General features: G+C 42.2%; 1 protein-coding gene across 1 annotated transcript in view; it reads left to right on the plus strand.

The window, feature by feature from the left end:
* LOC138589418 (plexin A3-like) overlaps positions 1-20,000 on the plus strand; it is a gene marked incomplete at both ends in the record, with an annotated part of 60,274 nt that overhangs the window by 31,675 nt on the left and 8,599 nt on the right. Inside the window, 2 exons of the mRNA XM_069659680.1 lie at positions 14,015-14,155; positions 17,239-17,339. Coding sequence (XP_069515781.1) covers positions 14,015-14,155; positions 17,239-17,339 — 242 coding nt within the window. The remainder of the gene's footprint in view (positions 1-14,014; positions 14,156-17,238; positions 17,340-20,000) is intronic.

Genomic DNA, 20,000 nt, shown 5'->3' on the forward strand with positions numbered 1-20,000 from the left:
TCAGTAACTCAGTCAGTCAGTAACTCAGTCAGTAACTCAGTCAGTCAGTCAGTCAGTCAGTCAGTCAGTAACTCAGTCAGTCAGTCAGTCAGTCAGTCAGTCAGTAACTCAGTCAGTCAGTCAGTCAGTCAGTCAGTAACTCAGTCAGTAACTCAGTCAGTCAGTCAGTCAGTCAGTAACTCAGTCAGTAACTCAGTCAGTCAGTCAGTCAGTCAGTAACTCAGTCAGTAACTCAGTCAGTAACTCAGTCAGTCAGTAACTCAGTCAGTCAGTCAGTCAGTCAGTCAGTCAGTCAGTAACTCGGTCAGTCACTCAGTCACTCAATCAGTAACTCAGTCACCCCGGTTCTTCCTGTTTCCTCTCACAGAGCATTATGGGAACTGTAGTTGCAGCACATATATTGATGTCCTGTATTTTCTAAAATGAAAGCATCTTCAGAGAGATCTTTAAGAGTTTCAAACCAGCTGCTGGAGCCGACACGTATCTGTTTCTGATAAAGAAGAGTAAACTGAACTGAAGTGGACAGAGATAACACACACACACACACACACACACACACACACACACACACACACACACACACGGTCAGACTGTGTGGACAGCAGCAAACACTGTGTCAATGTGAACAAGCAGACGATTACTGCTGAGCAAATACAGACTCTCAGCTGGCTCAGACCACACACACACACACCCACACACACACACACACACACACACACACACACACACACACACACACACAGAGTGATCGATGTGTGGACAGATATAAACAGCAGCAGGTGGAGAAACACGCTGACTGGCAGCTTGGAGGTGTGTGTGTGTGTGTGTGTGTGTGTGTGTGTGTGTGTGTGTGTGTGTGTGTGTGTGTGTGTGTGTGTGTGTGTGTGTGTGTGTGTGTGTGTGTGTGTGTGTGTGTGTGTGTGTGTGTACAGTACTGTAACTGAGACAGAAGGAGGAAAAGGAGGACGAATGTCAAACAGTCTCACACAGTTTAAACTCTAGAGCATATATGAATATAGAGACATTAAACAGACTGAATCTGTTAATATTCTCTGCAGGCAAAGTTTCATAAAGTAGAAAAAGTTTGTCTGAGTCTGAATGACGACGAACTTCTTTTTGTCGACCCCGGGACATTTGAACATAAACTTCTTTGTGATCCGTTTGACAGTCAAAAAAACATTGCAAAGACTGAAGTGACTTTTATATAAAGGAGCATATTTCATTTAATACTTCACAAATATCATTCAAACGTTACAAAGCAGAACAGCTGGTTTACAGAGTGCAGACGAGATGTTCTGTTCATGTTCTGCAATTGTTTGTTACAGGCTGACAGACAGACAGACAGACAGACAGGCAGGCAGACAGGCAGGCAGACAGGCTGACAGACAGACAGACAGACAGACAGGCAGGCAGGCAGACAGACAGGCTGACAGACAGGCTGACAGACAGACAGACAGACAGGCAGGCAGACAGGCTGACAGGCTGACAGGCTGACAGACAGACTGGCTGACAGATAGGCTGACTGACAGACAGGCAGGCAGACAGACAGACTGGCTGACAGACCGACTGGCTGACAGACAGACTGGCTGACAGACAGGCTGGCTGACAGACAGGCTGACTGACAGACAGACAGACTGGCTGACAGACAGGCTGACTGACAGATAGGCAGACAGACAGACAGACAGGCTGACAGGCAGACAGGCTGACAGGCTGACAGACAGACTGGCTGACAGATAGGCTGACTGACAGACAGGCAGGCAGACAGACAGGCAGGCTGACAGACAGGCAGGCAGACAGACAGGCAGGCAGACAGACAGACTGGCTGACAGACAGACTGGCTGACAGACAGACTGGCTGACAGACAGGCTGACTGACAGACAGGCAGGCAGACAGACAGACAGACTGGCTGACAGACAGGCTGACTGACAGACAGGCAGACAGACAGACTGGCTGACAGACAGGCAGACAGACAGTATATTGTACTGTGTTTAGTTCACAGTGACAGTCACATTCCTGTGTGCTCTGCTTCATGTCACTGAAACACAAACACACTGAAACTTTAAACAACTTTGAGCTCTGTCCTCTGTCTCATACCTGTCTCTCTACTTTACCTGTCTCTCTGCCTGTCTGTCTCTGTGACCTTACTGTCGACTTTCACCAGACAAAAATGACAGAGATATTTACCTTTCTTATTTAAATCCACGTGTGTCCCCTCAGAATAATGTTGCGTCCCTTTGTGGGGGTCCAGACCCACAGGTTGGGAACCTTTACTGGAAACACCAGAACACTTGTATTATACGCTGTCAAAGGTTTAAAAGTGGAAGTACAGGAAGTGGTAGTACTGTGTGTTGAGTAGAAGTATTTAGTATATGACTGTATTAACAGTGTCAGGAGCATCTGAAGTAGAACACACACACACACGCACACGCACACGCACACACACACACACACACACACACACACACACACACAGGCCGTCAGCTGAGTGTATACCTCATGTGGAAGATATTTACTGTAGTGAGCGGCTCTGCGTTTCGTCCGTCTGTCTCTGTCTAACAACAATAACAGAAACCCCGCCAAAGTAAAGTACACACAAAGTTCTCCTTCATCGCGTTACAAACTGTCGTATTCAGTCAAAGAACTGCAAACTGGTGAAACTTCTACGAGACTAAACACAACGACCTGGTCTCAGTCAAACACACAAATAAAGCACCAGAGTAAAGACAAAACAGAGATAAACATAAGCATGCTGATGAGCAGGGTTGGGAAACAACAGAAGCGTGTATAACAGAAGAGCAGTGGGCTGAGTATCGATCCCTGTGGTACTCCCCCCACTTTACCGCTGTTGTGTTTTCAACAAGTTTAAAGTTATTTAAATGTGACAGAAAATGACCAAACTGTTCCTGTTTCCCCAGTTTTGTGTTGATTTATCAGTTTATTTGTAAGCGTAAAATTGCAGGTGTGTCTTGTTCCTGCTTTAGTTGTTTATAAAACACTCAGGTGAGAAAATACAGGCATCCTCTTCTCCATACCTCCGTCCTCTTTCCCTTTGCATCATCTGCCTCTCTCTTTGCTAACAGCTGCCCTACATATCGAAGGATAGATAATGTTGCATCACTACAGACTGCACAAAAAATCACACACAGGCTCTGTAGAGAACACACACACAGTCACAGAGATGCCTTCATGCTGTGCACACACACACACACACACACACACACACACACACAGACACACACACACACACACACTCAGAGAGGTGGATTAATTATTATTCGGTTGCCAAGGAGATGATGGAAGAACGAGCAAATCTGTCAGCTCCCCAAAGAGACTCTTCACACTTCTACTCCCTCCCTCCCTCCCTCCCTCTCTCCCTCTCTCCCTCTCTCTCTCTCTCTCTCTCTCTCTCTCTCCCTCTCTCGTTCTACCACTGTGTTGGAGGGGGTTGTTGGTAAATGGGTATATATCATCTATCATGTGTTGTTACCATGGTCATACTAATCCAGGCTTAAATGATGGTTGTGGTGTGGTGTGTATCCTCGTCCTCTCAGCTCTGCTCCGTCAGCCGTCTGAAATTATTTTAAAAACAGATTTCTAACTTCTTGAGAAATCAGCAGTTTTCTGATGGAGGTTCTGTATTGGATTCTTTGCTAAATATAAAAGCTCAGTGTGAAAGTTAAATCAATGATTTTTCAGAGGAGATTCTGAACTTTCTGTGTCTTTTGAGTCAAGTTAAGATTTGAACTGTAGAAACAGTGAATAGAGTCGAATCAGCAGTTTTCTAAAGGAAGTTCTGACTGTTCTTCATCAAATAAGAAACATAAATGTTGCACAGGAGAAAGATAGACTAGATTTAACCAGCAGTTTCCCAATGGAAGTTCTGTGTTAGATGTTAAATTCAGATGTACGACGCAGAAACAACACAGAGAACAAGAAGCTGTTTTCATCAGAGGGTTCTGAGACGCTTTGACAGTCATGAAAAAGTAGCTTTTTTCAAAAGTGTAACTAATAAAAGTTAAATAATTAAACTGATTGATTGATTGGTTGATTGATTGATTGGTTGATTGGTTGATTGAATCACAAGTTTTACAGGTGTGTAAGGGAGACTCAGAGTAAAACGGGATGTTTTTCAGTGGAAGTTTTGACTTGTGTTTTCATCAAATGAAGAAAGTCATCTTTGCACAGAAGCAAAGCCTCAGAGTTCAATCAGCAGTTTTCTAATGGAAGTTCTGAGTCTAAAACAAGCTCATACATTAAAGCCTTTCTGCTTTTTATGTCTTTAAAGCTCTAATTAAAGTCTTTTTCTCCTACGATTTACAACAAATTGGAACCATAATACGACACAATAAAAAACCAGACGACGGTGGGAGGGGAAGAAAGAGTGAACAAAGAAAACAGATTCATAAGAGAAGCTCATAAAACTAAAACACGCAGCCAGTTAACATGAAAACAGCACGAATAACAAACAATAAGATTTAAACGACACCAAACCTCAGAGACGTTCTTCCTAATTATCAGACGCTGTGTCATATTTGTTTATATTATATTATTATTATATTTGTTAGCCTGTTAGCTAACACCTCATTGTAAATGGAGTACACACAGGACGTCTGAACGTGCACATGGCTCCAAGACACGTAAAGCAGAAACGTCTGACCTTACCTGAGCTCACAGGTGAGGTGTGCACGGCAATCATAGAGGGTCAAAGGTCACAGATTAAGCAGCTCTGCCCTGCAGCAACTGTCAACTGTTTTTTGTAAAGTTGGAACAGGAAAGGAAGAGGTAAAGAACTACCAAAATAAAAGCCTTGTCATTAAGAATATACAGAGATATGTGTGCTTTTAATGTGGAATGTTTGTGTTTGATCAGCTATCAAAAATAGACTGTGTGTGTGTGTGTGTGTGTGTGTGTGTGTGTGTGTGTGTGTGTGTGTGCGTGTTGTACTGCTTTCACCTCCTCTGTCACTTAGTGTGTGTGTGTGTGTGTGTGTGTGTGTGTGTGTGTGTGTGTGTGTGTGTGTGTGTGCACAGCCTGAGGGGTTAAAACCATCAGTTGGTGGTCCCAGTATTGTCTGCTGAATTTGTGTGTGTGTGTGTGTGTGTGTGTATAGGGGGATGGGGAAGGAACTAATAAGCTTAACTACCTCCCCCCTGCCTGTTTCACCCCTCACTGCCCTTCCTCCTTCCTCCTCCTTCCTCCTCCTCCTCTTCCCTGAGGGTCTGATGGCTGACTGAACAATGTTTAGTGTCTGTCTGAAGGAGCTAAATGGCTAGGATGGCCCTCCATCAGAGACACACACACACACACACACACACACACACACACACACTCTTCTTTGTCTGGTCTTTGGTCAGTAAAAAAGGAGGCAGCGTGTTTATTTTGGGTTTCAGTTGAATATTCATCCCGTTCATTCATAGACAGCCGAGATGCAAAGATATGTCCGTGACAGCAGCTGGACTGTGTGATCAGAGAGTTCCTGCAGCTCTTTGTCCATCTTACCGACCTGTTGGTGGCGCTAATGAACCAGTTATTCTGTTCTAACCCTAATTTAACTCACAGAGGAACAAGAAAAGATGTCAACATGCTACAAACTGAAGACGACAGGCCTGTGAGTGTTAAATCAGCAGATTCCCAATGGAGGTTCTGAAGGTTTTTTCAATAGATTAAGAAAATAAGTATAAGTATAATAAAGTTCTTTACAAAGACTCATTTGTAAGAGTTGAATATGCAGATATCCAGTTGAGGTTCTGCATTAGGTTTTCTTTATACAAAGAAATGAGGATCCAGATTTGTGAGTGTTACATTCTTATATTTCCAGTCCAAGTTCTGAACTGACTTACAAAAGAAAATGTTTGCATGCGTTAAATCAGCTGGTGTACAATAGAAGTTTTGCATGAGCTTGTTTCAGTCCATAAAGAAAACAAATAAACTCTCTTTGGGGAAAGCAGACTTGTGGTTGTTAAATCGGCAGATTTCCAGTAGAGGTTCTGAATAAGGGTTTTTCAAAAGGAAGAAAACGCTGAGACGTTCTCTGCAGACAGATTTGTGAGTGTTAAATCAGCAAATTTCCAAAGGAAATTCTGCAATCGGTTTTCAATAGATGAAGAAAACAAAGGAAAAGACTTTACAGGAGGCAGACGTGAGTGTCAAATCATCAGATTTGCAATAGAAGTTTTGACTTGGATTGTATTTCATGTAGACAATGGCCTTCATACAAAATAAATATTTATAGTTAAATCAGCTGATGTGCACTGTAAGTTCTCTTTTTGTTCAATTGATAAAAAAACAAAAAGTTCTTTAGAGAAGACGTGAATGAAAAATCAGCAGATTTCCAATTGAGGTTCTGCATGAGGTTTTTCATCAGATGAAAACAAAGATACCTTCTTTACAGGACACAAACCTGTGTGCGTTAAATCAGCTGATTTCCAGAGGAAGTTCTGCATTGGGTTTTTGAGGAACAGAGAAAACAGTTCTGTACAGAAGAAAGACTTAACGAGAATAAAATCAGGTCCAATGGACGTCCTGCAGTCTTTTCATAGACAGAGAAAATAAGCTCCATAACAAGACTAAGTAGCGTTAAATCAATTTTATGGAAGTTGTGACCCAATTTCTTTTTCATTAAGAACATAAGCTCCGAACAGAACAAAGACTTGTGACAGTTGAAGAAGCAGTCTGCTCATGGAACTTCGGACTTCTCTCGAAAACATAAATTTAATATGAGTTCAGTCTTGTTTGTTTTATTACAGACCAAAGCTTTTTTACAGTCTGACCTGGTTATTATATTTAATGAACACAGGAAACACACTCTGTACAGCAGCAAGTTAATCGGCAGATTTCCAAAGGAGGTTCTGACTTACATTTTTCATCTGAGACAAAACAAGCTGGTTACATCAGCAGATTTCCAATGGGCCTTTTGACTGTGATTTATTTGATTAAAACAGACTCACGAGATGACTGAGTGAGTTCAGTAACATAGTTTTAAGCATGTTTTAAGCATGTCATCACGGTTGTGCATATTCAGCAGAGAGCTCTCTGCTCAGTCACATCCTTCACTCAGCTCAAACACACTGAAGAGCTCTATTGTCGAGCTGCTTCAGTATCAAAGGAGAACTCGGGGAAAACATCATTTTCAAATTTGTCCACATTAGTGAGAGCGCAGTGTGAGAGGAGCAGCAGCAGCTGGATGAAACCTGAGCGTAGCATGCTAACAGACAGGCTGTGTGTGTGTGTATATGTGTGTGTGCGTAGTGAAAGTGCAGGTCAGTGTTGAATTTCAGGTTGTGTGTGTGTGTGTGTGTGTGTGTGTGTGTGTGTGTGTGTGTGTGAATGAAAGAGAGAGGCAGACAGATTGAATGAGAGCTGAATGAGTGCGTTAACAGACGCTAATGTGTCTGACAGAACCAGACCTCCTTTAAAAAGACGCTGATTCAAGGTCCCTGAAATTAAACTCAGAATCTGACTCGATATGAGTTCAATGAAAACAGAAAATATCTCAGAGGCTGAAGCTGCATTCAATGACTGTTCAAAATGTACTGACTGTTACACGTGTCCAAAAGTATGCAGACATTTTTAAGTTGGTCAGGAGCCTGAGGCTTTATCTTCCAAAGAAAGGAAATCTTATTGCTTCAGCGTGCACAGATATTTTACGCACCCTGCGGTCCCCCCTTTGTGTTTGCTTTAATCTTATTTATTATTTTACTTACCAAGTCCTCCACAAACATTTAGATCAGGTGTGTTAAAGTGGCACAGATTTTTGCGTTAAATACACCTAAAAAGTAAAATAATAGAAAATATGAACTTTTTCAGAAGGAAGATCTGAATTGGATTCTGTTTTATTTGTTGAAGAAACAACACATGACAACATAAGATCTAAAGATTTTCAGTCGTTTTGGATTAGATCATATTTTATTTATCAATCCATATTCCACCATGTTGCTAAGCCAAGACAAAGGCTCTTTACAATTGAAACACATGGAACTTAAATTAGCAGATTTCCAGTTGGAGTTCTGATGGAGTTTTGCTTAAAAACTTGTAAGAGAAACACCTGCACTGTTGGTAATCAGATTTCTAATAGTATTTCATTGGATTGTACTTGATTTATAACTGAACATCTGAGACTAAAATGGGCAGATTTCCAGTGGAGGTTCTGAATAGGATTTTGGCTGAATAATGAAATGCATCTCAGAACAGTAGGAAGTCTAGCAGCATATTAATGCCCATGTGTTACAGTGTCACATATGTGGAGAATGTTCAGCTGTCCACATACTTTTGGCCACGTTGTGTTTTTGAATCAGAGTCAGAGGGGGCGTTAATCAGCGTGTTTCAGTCCGCTAATAGTCACTGACAGCCAGAGGAGCTGCAGCTAACAGAGTAATAATAGTACTTAGCAGCTGTGTGTGTGTGTGTGTGTGTGTGTGTGTGTGTGTGTGTGTGTGTGTGTGTGTGTGTGTGTGTGTTACAGAGACTAATCGGCTCAGTTACCACAGTCATTGGTCATATAGCTGTTATGGCTGTTTGTGTGTTTAAACGTGGTATTATTGGACAAATACACACACACACAAACACACACAGTGTTATCGGTAATAGAGTTGGTTTATCTCAGATGAACTTGCAGTCGCCCCAACCCCCTCCAGCTCTCTCTCTCACACACACACACACTCACACACACACACACACACACACACACACATTTAATAGTTAGTTCACACACACAAATACTCGGAGGTATTGCATTACAGTGGAATTTCAGGCAGCTGGCTGCAGGCCGGCGTGTGTGTGTGTGTGTGTGTGTGTGTGTGTGTGTGTGTGTGTATGTGGTGTGTGTGTGTGTGTCATATCATGTTTCCACCAATCACTGACCAGCTGAGCAGAATCAACAGTAGAAATGAAAAACTGATTAGTTTTGTGAAATGTGTCAAATGTGCAGAAGTTCATTTAGAAACTGAGTCTGTTTAATACAAACAGAAAACAATCATCACACACACACGCACACACACACACACACACTGTCATGTGAAACTGTGACTTTATGTTATCACAGTTAAATCAGCATATTTTCAATGGAAGTTCTGACTTGTATTCTCTTAAAGAAACCAAATAAGCTCTGTCCAGCAGACAGATGCTATGGAAGTTAAAGCAGTAAATTCTTAAAGGAAGTTCTGACTGGGAGTCTTTAAAAAAACAAAATAGGCTCTGTAAAGAATACAGATTTATTCAAGTGAAATCAGGAAGTTTTGACTTACATTTTTTTTTCAGACAAAAAGGCCTGAAGAAATCTGAACAGCAGAGAGACTTTTGAGCTGCAGAGACCTTAAACATCTTCAACATCTTCAACAGCCGTTCAGTAACACAGACTGAAACCACAAACTGTAGCACAGAAATGAAAGTTTAAGCAGGAAAAAGCTTAAATCAGCAGATTTCAGATGGAACTTCTGACTCACATTTTGTTTTAAAGAAATGCTCTTTACATCACAACCATCAGTTGTAAAATTAGTCGTCATCTTTAAGCATGAGCTTCCTGTTTGCTCACTTCCTGTTTGCTCACTTCCTGTGTCTGTATGTTCCCACTCACTCTAACACACAAACACACACACAGTAACTCACACACTCTGTTGATGCTGGAGGAATCCTTCTGCAGAAACATTTACTGTCAGATGATCAATCAAGCCTTAACGTGACACTGATTGAATCAGTCGATCAGTTGATTGATGATCAGACGCCGTCAGATCCGATCTGATCTTTGACTCGGTAACTCCAGTTTAACAGGAAACTGATCACGCTGATCAGCTGATCGATCAGCTGCAGAGGGCGTCTGATCAGAAGGAGGCTACAGCTGCACGTGGATCGATACCCTCAGATTATTGATCGGGACCGAGACTCTGAAGGCTTGGAGGGAGGGAGGCTCCACAACTGTGCTTTAAGCTCTCTGTCTCTCACGTTTTGATGCAGATCAAGAAGTTATTTTAAATATATTTTAACTTTTTTTTACCCAAATCTGATTAATCTGCGTCACTTTTGTTTTTGTAAATAAAGTTTTAGTTGAAATGACGACATTTTTTTATTTGTTCTCATTAGTTTTGTTGTTTCACTTTGAAGAACAGCTGCAGAGTTCAGTTTGTTTGTGTCACATGATGCTGACAGTTAATGAAGCCGACAGAGAGAGTGTGTCTGTCAGCACACACACACACACACACACACACACACACAGAGAGAGAGAGAGGCAGTACAACACACAGACAGCAGACAGATTGTCTGTCTCAGGCTCAGAGGTCAGAGGTCACATGTCAGAGAGAGAGCCTGTGTGTGTGTCCTCAGGCTGTGTGCAGATTAAAGCAGGTGTTGACGGTTTGAATCCCAGCCGGGAGTCACAGGTCAGAGGTCAGAGGTCACTTCCTCCATCGCTCTGTCACTCTGTCACTCCATCCTTCTTCCTCTGTTTCCAGTTTCTGTTCAGTTCTTCTTCTCTTGTTTCCTCTGATCGTTTCACACACGTCTTAGTCACCGCTAGTCTCTTTGTAAACAGACAGACTTTCTGTTTTGTTCTTATGGATCATTATAAACTCATCAGTGTGAAGCATCTCGTCATCCTGAAATATGTTCTCTAACACAAACGTCAAAATAATAACAGAAACCAACACTGTATGATTTTAATCCAAAACTAGCAACTTTATATTGAATCAAAATAGCATTTTAATTATGTTAAACATTAAAGTCCTCATTGCTAACCTAGCTTAGCTAAAGAATTGTCAGGTACATTTCATAGCGAAACCAGCACCTAGACTACCCTCTTAACAAATCAGCTAATGTTCTGCTGCAGACTGTTAACCCTAAAATTGCTGCTTATCTAAATGTAATTTATTTCAGTATGAATCATGATGTGATGATACCACACCAGCCGAATCTTCCACAACAACAAATCCTTTTATAAAAAAAATGTGTCAAGTACGATTTTCTGCGGTGTCTTTTGCCACTGAACGAGAAAAAGGAAAAATGACAGATTTTGAATGGGAGTCTGGTGGCTTCGAAGGAAACACAATTTGAAGCTGACTCTTGAAATGTCTTTTTATGTTCTAATGTTCTGTCTTCTTTAGAGATAGGTTCAGGATGTGTTAGCTTAGCACAAAGACTTGAAAAAGAGGGAAGCTGCTAACCAAGCTCCATCAGAAGGGAACAACCCCAAGCCATCTTTCTGTGGTTACAAAACTCCTATTTACAATGTGGCTAGTTTGCTGCTTTAATGTATTCTTGTCCACAAACACACAGCAGAAAGTTAAAGTGACATGTTTTTATAGCAGAGTTTGGTGTTCAGGAACATTCGGCTTCTGTGATTTGGACCAAATATTTAGTTTCACGACAGAAAACTGACGGATTAAAACTTGAAATACGTTTTTTTTACAGCACAGATTTCTGTCAGTGTTGCATTCGCTGTCTGCTGCAGTGTCCTACTTTAACGTCTCCTCCCTCGCTCTGCTGCTCTCTGTGTGTGTGTGTGTCTCCGTGAAACAGGATTGTGTAAGTGTGGGTTTGTGAGTCAGACCTGCTGCCTCATCACTGTGTGTGTGCGAGTGTGTGTGTGTGTATCTGTGTGTGTGTGTGTATCTGTGTGTGTATCTCGTCAGCTCTAATTAAGCTCGGCTTCTTAACGAGCAGACAGCTAATTAACTACACACACTCCTCCTTCATCCCTCGCTCGCTTTCTTCATCTTTCTTTTGTTTTTTTCTTCTGCCATCCTTCCTTCTTTCTTTTGTCCCTCTTTTTCTCTTTCTTTCTTTCTTTCCTTTTCTCCTACTTCCTTTCCTCTCATCCTCATATCCTTCCTTCCTTCTCTTTTCATTCTTTCCTTTTCTCCTGGATACTTCCTTATCTTTCCTCCCTTCTTTCTTTTCACTTCCTTCTCTTCCTTTTTTCCTTTCTTCTTTCCTATTCTTCCTTCCCTTTCCACTCTCTTCCTTGTAGTCCTCATTTCTTTCTTTCTTTCCTCCCTTCCTTACCTCCTGTCTCCGACCTGCATCCTTCTCTCCTTCTTTGTTTCCTCTTTTGTCTTCACTTCCACTCTTTCTGTCCTTCCCTCAACATTCTTTTCTCCTTCCTATCTGTCCTTTGTCCTTCCTTCATCACCCTTCATACCCTCTTTTCTCCTCTCTCCTTGTCTTCCTCGTTTCTTTCCTTCCTTTGACTTGACTCATCCCTTATCCCTTATCCCACAATACATCATACCTTTGTTTCTTCTTTCTTTCCCTCCTTCTCTACTGCCTTTGTTCTTTATCTTTCCTTCCTCCCTCACATCTCTCCTTGACGCGTCCCCATTACTCTCTTTCCATGACTTCCTCCCACTCCCTCCCTTCCTTCCTTTCTTCCTTTCCTCGTCTCTAAAGCCTTACTTTTATCCCACCTTCAATCCTTCCCTCAATCTCCCTTTTTTCCTCGCCATACTTCCTTTTCTGTCTTTGTGTTCCCTCCTTCCTTCCCTCTTTCTTTTTTAATTGCGGATTCTTCATTATCCTTCACCTCCGGTTCATCCTCCCGTCTTTACATTGTTCTTCCTTGTAATCCTTCTTTCCTTCTTTTCTTCCTTGTCATCTATTTTCCCTCCTCTCCTTGCTCTGTCTATCTTAATTTCTTTCTTTCCTCTCTTCCTTTTCTTCTTGTAATCATCTCCTCTCCTTCTTTACTCCCTTACTCGTTATGTCCTTCCTGTTTCCTCCATGTGTCCTTCATCCCTCTTACCATCCCCCCTACCTTGCTTCCTTCCTTCCTTTCCTTATACAACACAAACTGTGTTTCGTTTTCCCACCTTGCATCCTTCCTTCTCTTGTTCCTCTTCCCTTTTCATCTCCTCTTCATCTCTCTTTTCTTATCTCCTTTCCTTATGTCTAACTACATTGTTTTTGGTCTCACCTCCTTCTGCTGTCTCCTTCTTTCTAATTTCATCCTCCTTTCATCTCCCTCTCCTCCCTACCATCACTCCCCCCCCCCCCCCCCCCCCTCTTTCCTACACCCCCTTTCCCCCTTTTCCCCCGTCCCTCCTCTTCCTCCTCCTCTTCCTCTGTGGTGTTTTTCTGGGTCAGACTCAGGCAGGGAGGCGGGAGGCGGGAGGTTTGGGGAGATTTGGGGAATCTTATTTTAGTCGTTCCACATTTTCAAACAGACTGCTCGTCTCCTCATCAGCCCTCTGCTGTATTTAACATCACACACAGCATCATCATCACCTTCATCACCTTCATCATCATCATCATCATCACCCGCTCCAATAGAATCTAATCCCATTATTCGCTGTCGTGTCTGTAAAATGGCGACTGTTTTTATGCTAATCAAAAACGGTCCAACACTTTTGGTTCAGAGTGAGACCTCTCCACAGCAGGAGAGTTTCATGATGTTTGTGGTGAATATCTGTGCTCAGCAGAAGATGACACTTGATTATTCAATAGTTTTTGCTGACTGTGTTTGAATAATGTTTTGTTTTTAATGCACTTTTGCAGTTTTCATTTTGACAAGAGACTTTGATTTAGATTTTACTGAAGAAGTTTAGATTTTACTTGAAATATGATACATAATTAGTGGTTTCCACTCAAGCCGAATTTTGCGTAACACCAAACCTCATTTAAAAATCTGTCTAGTTTTATTTTTGAAGTTTGTTTTCTACAGTGAAAAAGAAGGAAACAAAATTGCCAGATTCAGAATGGAAGTCTTGTGTGTGCGCTGGCTTTGAAACAGGAAGTCAAAACCTGTAGCTCAATCAAAATAAAACAACTCCTTCACCGCCTCATTTATATCTCCCATTGCTAAACACAGAGCACGATAAGCTGGTTTCACCTGAGAACCCTTTTATACATTTTATGTTGATGTTTGTCTTCAGCAGTCATCAGCAACAGACTACATTTATATTTTTGTGGAGGAAATCGTGGGCTGAGTGTGAAGTAAAATGTATTCTTCACCTCTTTGTTAGCATTCTTCATTGTCTTTACTCAGGTTTTTAGCATCATGCTAACGTGTTGTCCCCTGTGTATGTTTCAGATCCGTGTGGATGGTATCCCACCGCCGGCCCAGAATGCTTTGCTGTATGAGACGGTGACGGTGGTGGAAGGAAAGCCGATCCTGAGAGACATGGTGTTCAGTCCGGACCATCAGTACATCTACCTGCTGAGTGATAGACAGGTAAATACACACACACACACACACACACACACACGTGAATGTTTTCACTACTCAGATATTTCATTGGACGCTCTGACTGTAAAGAAAAACCTTCATGTATGAGACCTGCTGAGTTAAACCGGCAGATTTTTGAATGAAATTCTGACTTCTGAAATTGTGATTTTATCAGAGTAAAAAAATCTCAGCATTAAAGAACACATTTTAAAAGTTTATCATATTTCAAGGGGAAGTTCTGCATTACATATTACATATTAGGAACACAAGGAAAGTTCTGTACAGAGGAAAGACTTATGATGATCTTAAAGTAGCAGATTTCAAATGGGAGTTCTGCATTTGGTAAAACTACTGAATGTTAAATTAGAAGGTTTCGTGAAAACAAGTATCTTGAAAAACACCTCAATAAGAGTTTTTACGTGTTTGGATGTTTTCACTGCTCGGACTTAAATCACAAATAATCCAGTGAGAGTTCTGACAATAAGAAAACTATAAACACTTCCAATAGAAATTCTGATGAGGAGAAAATAATCTCTGTTAAATAGTTTTACAAAGGACGAGCTTCAGACTCATGAGTCTTAAATCAGCAGATTTCTAATGGAAGTTCTGACTTAAATATTTCGATGATGTGAAAACAATAAATCTGGAATTCAGAGGCACTGAAGTTATTTACAGTGGAGGCAAAGTGTGTGTGTGTGTGTGTGTGTGTGTGTGTGTGTGTGTGTGTGTGTGTGTGTGTGTGTGTGTGTGTTTGAATACATTCTGTTGTTTTAACATCTGCAGACAGGAAGTTCTGAATGTGAATATCGCTCAGCTGGCGCCACGATACACACCATGTTTCTGTGTGTGTGTGTGTGTGTGTGTGTGTGTGTGTGTGTGTGTGTGTGTGTGTGTGTGTCCCATGTTAAAAGTCTTATTGTACCTTTGAGAGGAAACAGAGCTGAGTTCAACAACTGTTACTTCCTGTGCAGCTGACGGCACGCGCGCACACACACACACACACACACACACACACACACAGAAGGTTGTTCATGTTCAGATATCTCTTGTCGATCAGTGTTCTGGGTCTGACATCAGTAAACAGCTGGATGTCAGTGAGTCTCTAATGAACGTGTTCCTGCAGGACTCTCATCCTGTCACAAACAAACTGCAGCTGTGACTAAATATCTTTAAAATCTGATTCACACCTGGTTTGTTTCAGCTTCTGAATCATCATCGTCCCTGTAGTTTAGTTTTGAAATGTATGGAGAAACAGCTCTGAGTGATCGATGTCCCTGATCTGTCCGAGCGAGTGTTTAACGTTGGTCAAATATGTCTTAAAACACAGCTGGAGCTAAATGATCAGTAAACTCACACATCTGGATGTTTTCTGACTTTTCTTTTCCCATGAAGAGCTCTGTACCTGAGAGACACTTAAAGGTGTGAAATCAGTAGATTTCCAGAGGAGGTTCTGCATTAAGTTTTGGATAGATTATCAAAGACATTTTCTTTACAGGAGAAACATTTAAAAGTGTTAAATTAGCAGATTATTTTCAGTGAACAAAATGACATTTTTCTAAGGAGATGAACTCCACCTGACTTTCTCTCTACATGAACACCTTCATGAGCTCACTGCAGACTTTAAATCAAACGTGCTGCTGTTTTACTTCATGTCAGTGTTGCTGTAGTTTCGATTCCGCTCCCTTTCACAGTGACTCGCTCTCTCTCGGGTTAAATTTAACCGTAAATATGGTTTAACTTTATATAGAAAACCTGAAATGTGACTCGTTCAGCTTCTTGAGGTTGTTTCTTGGAACAGATGAATTTGTCGGTACAGTTTAAAGCAGTGTTACTGAGGACGGCAGAAAACTGTAAAATCAGCCGTTTTTTAAATGAAGTCTGGCAGAGAGGAGAAACAGCGTCACTGCTTCTTCACAAATAACTGATAATGAGGTCAGAGAGGAGACTGTGTGTGTGTGTGTGTGTGTGTGTGTGTGTGTGTGTGTGTGTGTGTGTGTGTGTGTGTGTGTGTGTGTGTGTGTGTGTGTGTGTGTGTGTGTGTGTGTGTGTGTGTGTGTGTGAGACAATGAATGTATTCATGTGTGAACTTCTGAATGAGACAGAGACAGACAGAGTGTCCACTGTGTTTGTCTGTGTTTACTGTTTCCATGCTGCAATGACTGCTGGGTAAAAGATACTACACACACAAACACTCACACATGCACACAAATAAATACACACACACACACACACACACACACACACACACACACACACACACACACACACTGACTAACTGTCTGTAAAATCAAGACAAATGTGTTACACGCCGGCCTCAGGCTGTGTTACTGTCATTGGGAAAACCACCAAACCACACTGACATAACACACACACACACACACACACACACACACACACACACACACAGTAGTCGTGCACTGTGCCTGTACAACCATAGAATTCATTTCAGGACAATTAAATAGATGAACCTGAATAACAACATATTTATTGATCATCAATTAAAGGTTTAAATAAATTGCTTTATTCTTTCACTCACCTCCACACACACTCCTCCTCCGGCCCCAAGCACTCACCAAAGCCTCACATTGGGATTCATCCACCACAGTAAATAGTCCCACACAGATGCACTCCGCCCTGCTGTGTGCTTGTCTTTCAGGAAACGACAGAGAACACTGAACATGTATTCACAGGTGTTTTAACGTGTTCAGTTAGAACCAATGTGCTTCAGTGTTGGAGTCTCAAACAGCCATCAGCTCTCATGAAGCTTTCGTTTGGTACCAAACACACAGACATGAAGTCAACATATTAAACTCGACACGTTTAAAATCCATCAAACTTTAAATGAGGAGCTTCCTCACGTCTGCTTTGTCTGTAATGAACCGTAAAATGTTTGTTTCTGTGTTTGAGTTCTTTCTTATGTTTCCTTCACACTGTGTTCCCCCACATGGACTCGATCATTAAATTTACGTCCTCAGAGCCAAAGAAAGACGAGGACATTTGGAGGAGGACACGTGTCGGTGTTTTATTCTGATCGGACTGTAATCGTCAGACTGCACATGAACGTGTGTGTGTGTGTGTGTGTGTTCCAGGTGAGCAGACTTCCTGTGGAGAGCTGTGAGCAGTACAGCAGCTGCTCCGACTGTCTGGGTTCAGGAGATCCTCACTGTGGCTGGTGTGTCCTCTTCAACAAGTAAGAACCCTCTCTTTACCTGCAGCAGAGAGCTCACCTGAGCCTGCAGGTGGCATGTGTCACTCTTCTGGGTGCTTGATTTATGTCCATCACACACACACAGACAGCAGAGCCCAGAACACCCGTCTGCAGATCAGTGGTCAGCTGCACGTCCAATCACCTCCAGGGAGAGAGAAACAGGAAGTTCAGGATGTCAGAGATGATGTCATCATTCCTGCATACACCCTCAGTGTGTGTGTGTGTGTGTGTGTGTGTGTCAGCTGTAAGATATACTGTGTTTCTTGTTGACATGTGACCTCACAGCTGGCAGCCAGCCAGTCAGGAGTCAAGAGGTTTGTTCACTTAAAAGCACTACACTATTCCTCTCATGCTAATGCTAATGCTAATGCTAATGCTAATGCTAGGTTAGCAGGAGTGACAGAGAAATTGTTTTCTTTTCAACACTACAGCATCAGATGTGGTCCCCAACAAAAGCTTCATTTCATACGGCGACAATGATGCTGCTGCTGATGATGATGATGATGATGATGATGATGATGAAGAGGGATATCACTGAATAGTTAAAGTTGAAACATTTGTCAACTCCTTTGGTACCGACAGCTAAGTTGCAACGGCTAACATTAGCATTAAACCAAGTGTAAGCTACCTTAGCTTGCTATCGCAGCTGACATGACTGTTAGCTTTCCTATAACAAGGTTTTACACAGTCCAACAGTAAGCTCAGCTAAGAAGAGGTTGATGCTAATGCTAGCTGTTGTTTGAAGTAGCTAACGGGTTGTTAAAAATTGATCTTTCCACCCTGAACGTGAGGTCAGAGGAAAATGGCCGCCGTGTGAACATGGTGAATGCTAACTGCACGCAACAAAGGCTCAGATGCTGTGGAGTCTAGATTCTGAATGATGTCGAGTGTTTGTCGAGTCAGACGGAGTTTAAAAACAATGAAACCTTTAATATTTCTGCAGAAATCAAGTTTGTGAAAAGACAAACATCTTCAAACACACAGCAGGGCTCAGATTATGAAATATTAAATTAATATGAAATAGAAAATAAAAAAAGACAGAAGAGAAGGTGGGACGTCATTTAGACGAATCTATATGAAGATCTGAAAACGAAAAGAAAATGAGCTAAACACACATCAACCAACTTCATGTGTGTGCGTGTGTGTGTGTGTGTGTGCGTGTGTTCCCAGGAGGCGTCATTAATGTTTCTATAAATGCTCACACACTCTCTGTTGGTGTTTCAGTCGTCAGACTGTTTGATGTTTGACGTCCAGGCAGGTGGAGGAAGTTCTCTTTGGATTAGCATCAATTAGCTGTACCTTCAAAGTAAAAGCCCTTTTATTTTCAGCAGTCTTTATTTTGACGGGTCCAGATGTTTCTGGTAATATCTTTGTTAAAGATGTTTCGTCTGTCACTGTCCCTTATTTTGAAACCTAAAACAGATCCGCTCTCTGCTTCTGCTTATTTGATTTGAGGAGTTTCTTCTCTTTTATTTCTCTGTCTGTACATGTTTGAGTTTCAGTCTGTCTGTCTCCTCTCTCTCTCCGTCCATCTGTTGTTCATTAGCAGTAAACAGCTCGTTCTGCAGTCTGATGTGTTCGTGTGGAGCTGCATATGTCGGAGCTGCTGCTCCACCTGCACGGCTCTGATAACAGCGACTCACAGCTGAACCACTTTTTACTGTCGTTTGGTCTTTAATCACATTCAGAGACAGAGACACAGAGAGACACAGAGACACAGAGAGACAGAGAGACACAGAGAGACAGAGACACAGAGACACAGAGAGACACAGAGACACAGAGAGACAGAGAGACACAGAGAGACACAGAGAGACAGAGAGACAGAGAGACAGAGAGACAGAGAGACACAGAGACACAGAGACACAGAGACACAGAGAGACAGAGAGACAGAGAGACACAGAGACACAGAGACACAGAGAGACACAGAGACACAGAGAGACAGAGAGACAGAGAGACAGAGACACAGAGAGACACAGAGAGACAGAGAGACACAGAGACACAGAGAGACACAGAGACACAGAGACACAGAGAGACAGAGAGACAGAGAGACAGAGAGACACAGAGACACAGAGACACAGAGAGACAGAGAGACACAGAGAGACACAGAGACACAGAGACACAGAGAGACAGAGAGACAGAGACACAGAGACACAGAGACAGAGAGACACAGAGAGACAGAGACACAGAGAGACACAGAGAGACAGAGACACAGAGACACAGAGACACAGAGAGACAGAGACACAGAGACACAGAGACACAGAGAGACACAGAGACACAGAGACACAGAGAGACAGAGAGACAGAGACACAGAGAGACACAGAGACACAGAGACAGAGAGACACAGAGACACAGAGACACAGAGAGACACAGAGAGACACAGAGAGACACAGAGAGACAGAGACACAGAGACACAGAGAGACACAGAGAGACAGAGAGACACAGAGAGACAGAGAGACAGAGATACACAGAGACACAGAGACACAGAGAGAGACACAGAGACACAGAGAGAGACACAGAGACACAGAGAGACACAGAGAGACACAGAGAGACACAGAGACACAGAGAGACACAGAGACACAGAGACACAGAGAGACACAGAGAGACACAGAGACACAGAGAGACAGAGAGAGACACAGAGAGACA

This window comes from Semicossyphus pulcher, unplaced genomic scaffold (genome assembly GCF_022749685.1).
Source record: "Semicossyphus pulcher isolate SPU_LCO1_2020_fin unplaced genomic scaffold, fSemPul1.0.p SCAF_13, whole genome shotgun sequence".
NCBI classification, from domain to species: Eukaryota; Metazoa; Chordata; class Actinopteri; order Labriformes; family Labridae; genus Semicossyphus; species Semicossyphus pulcher.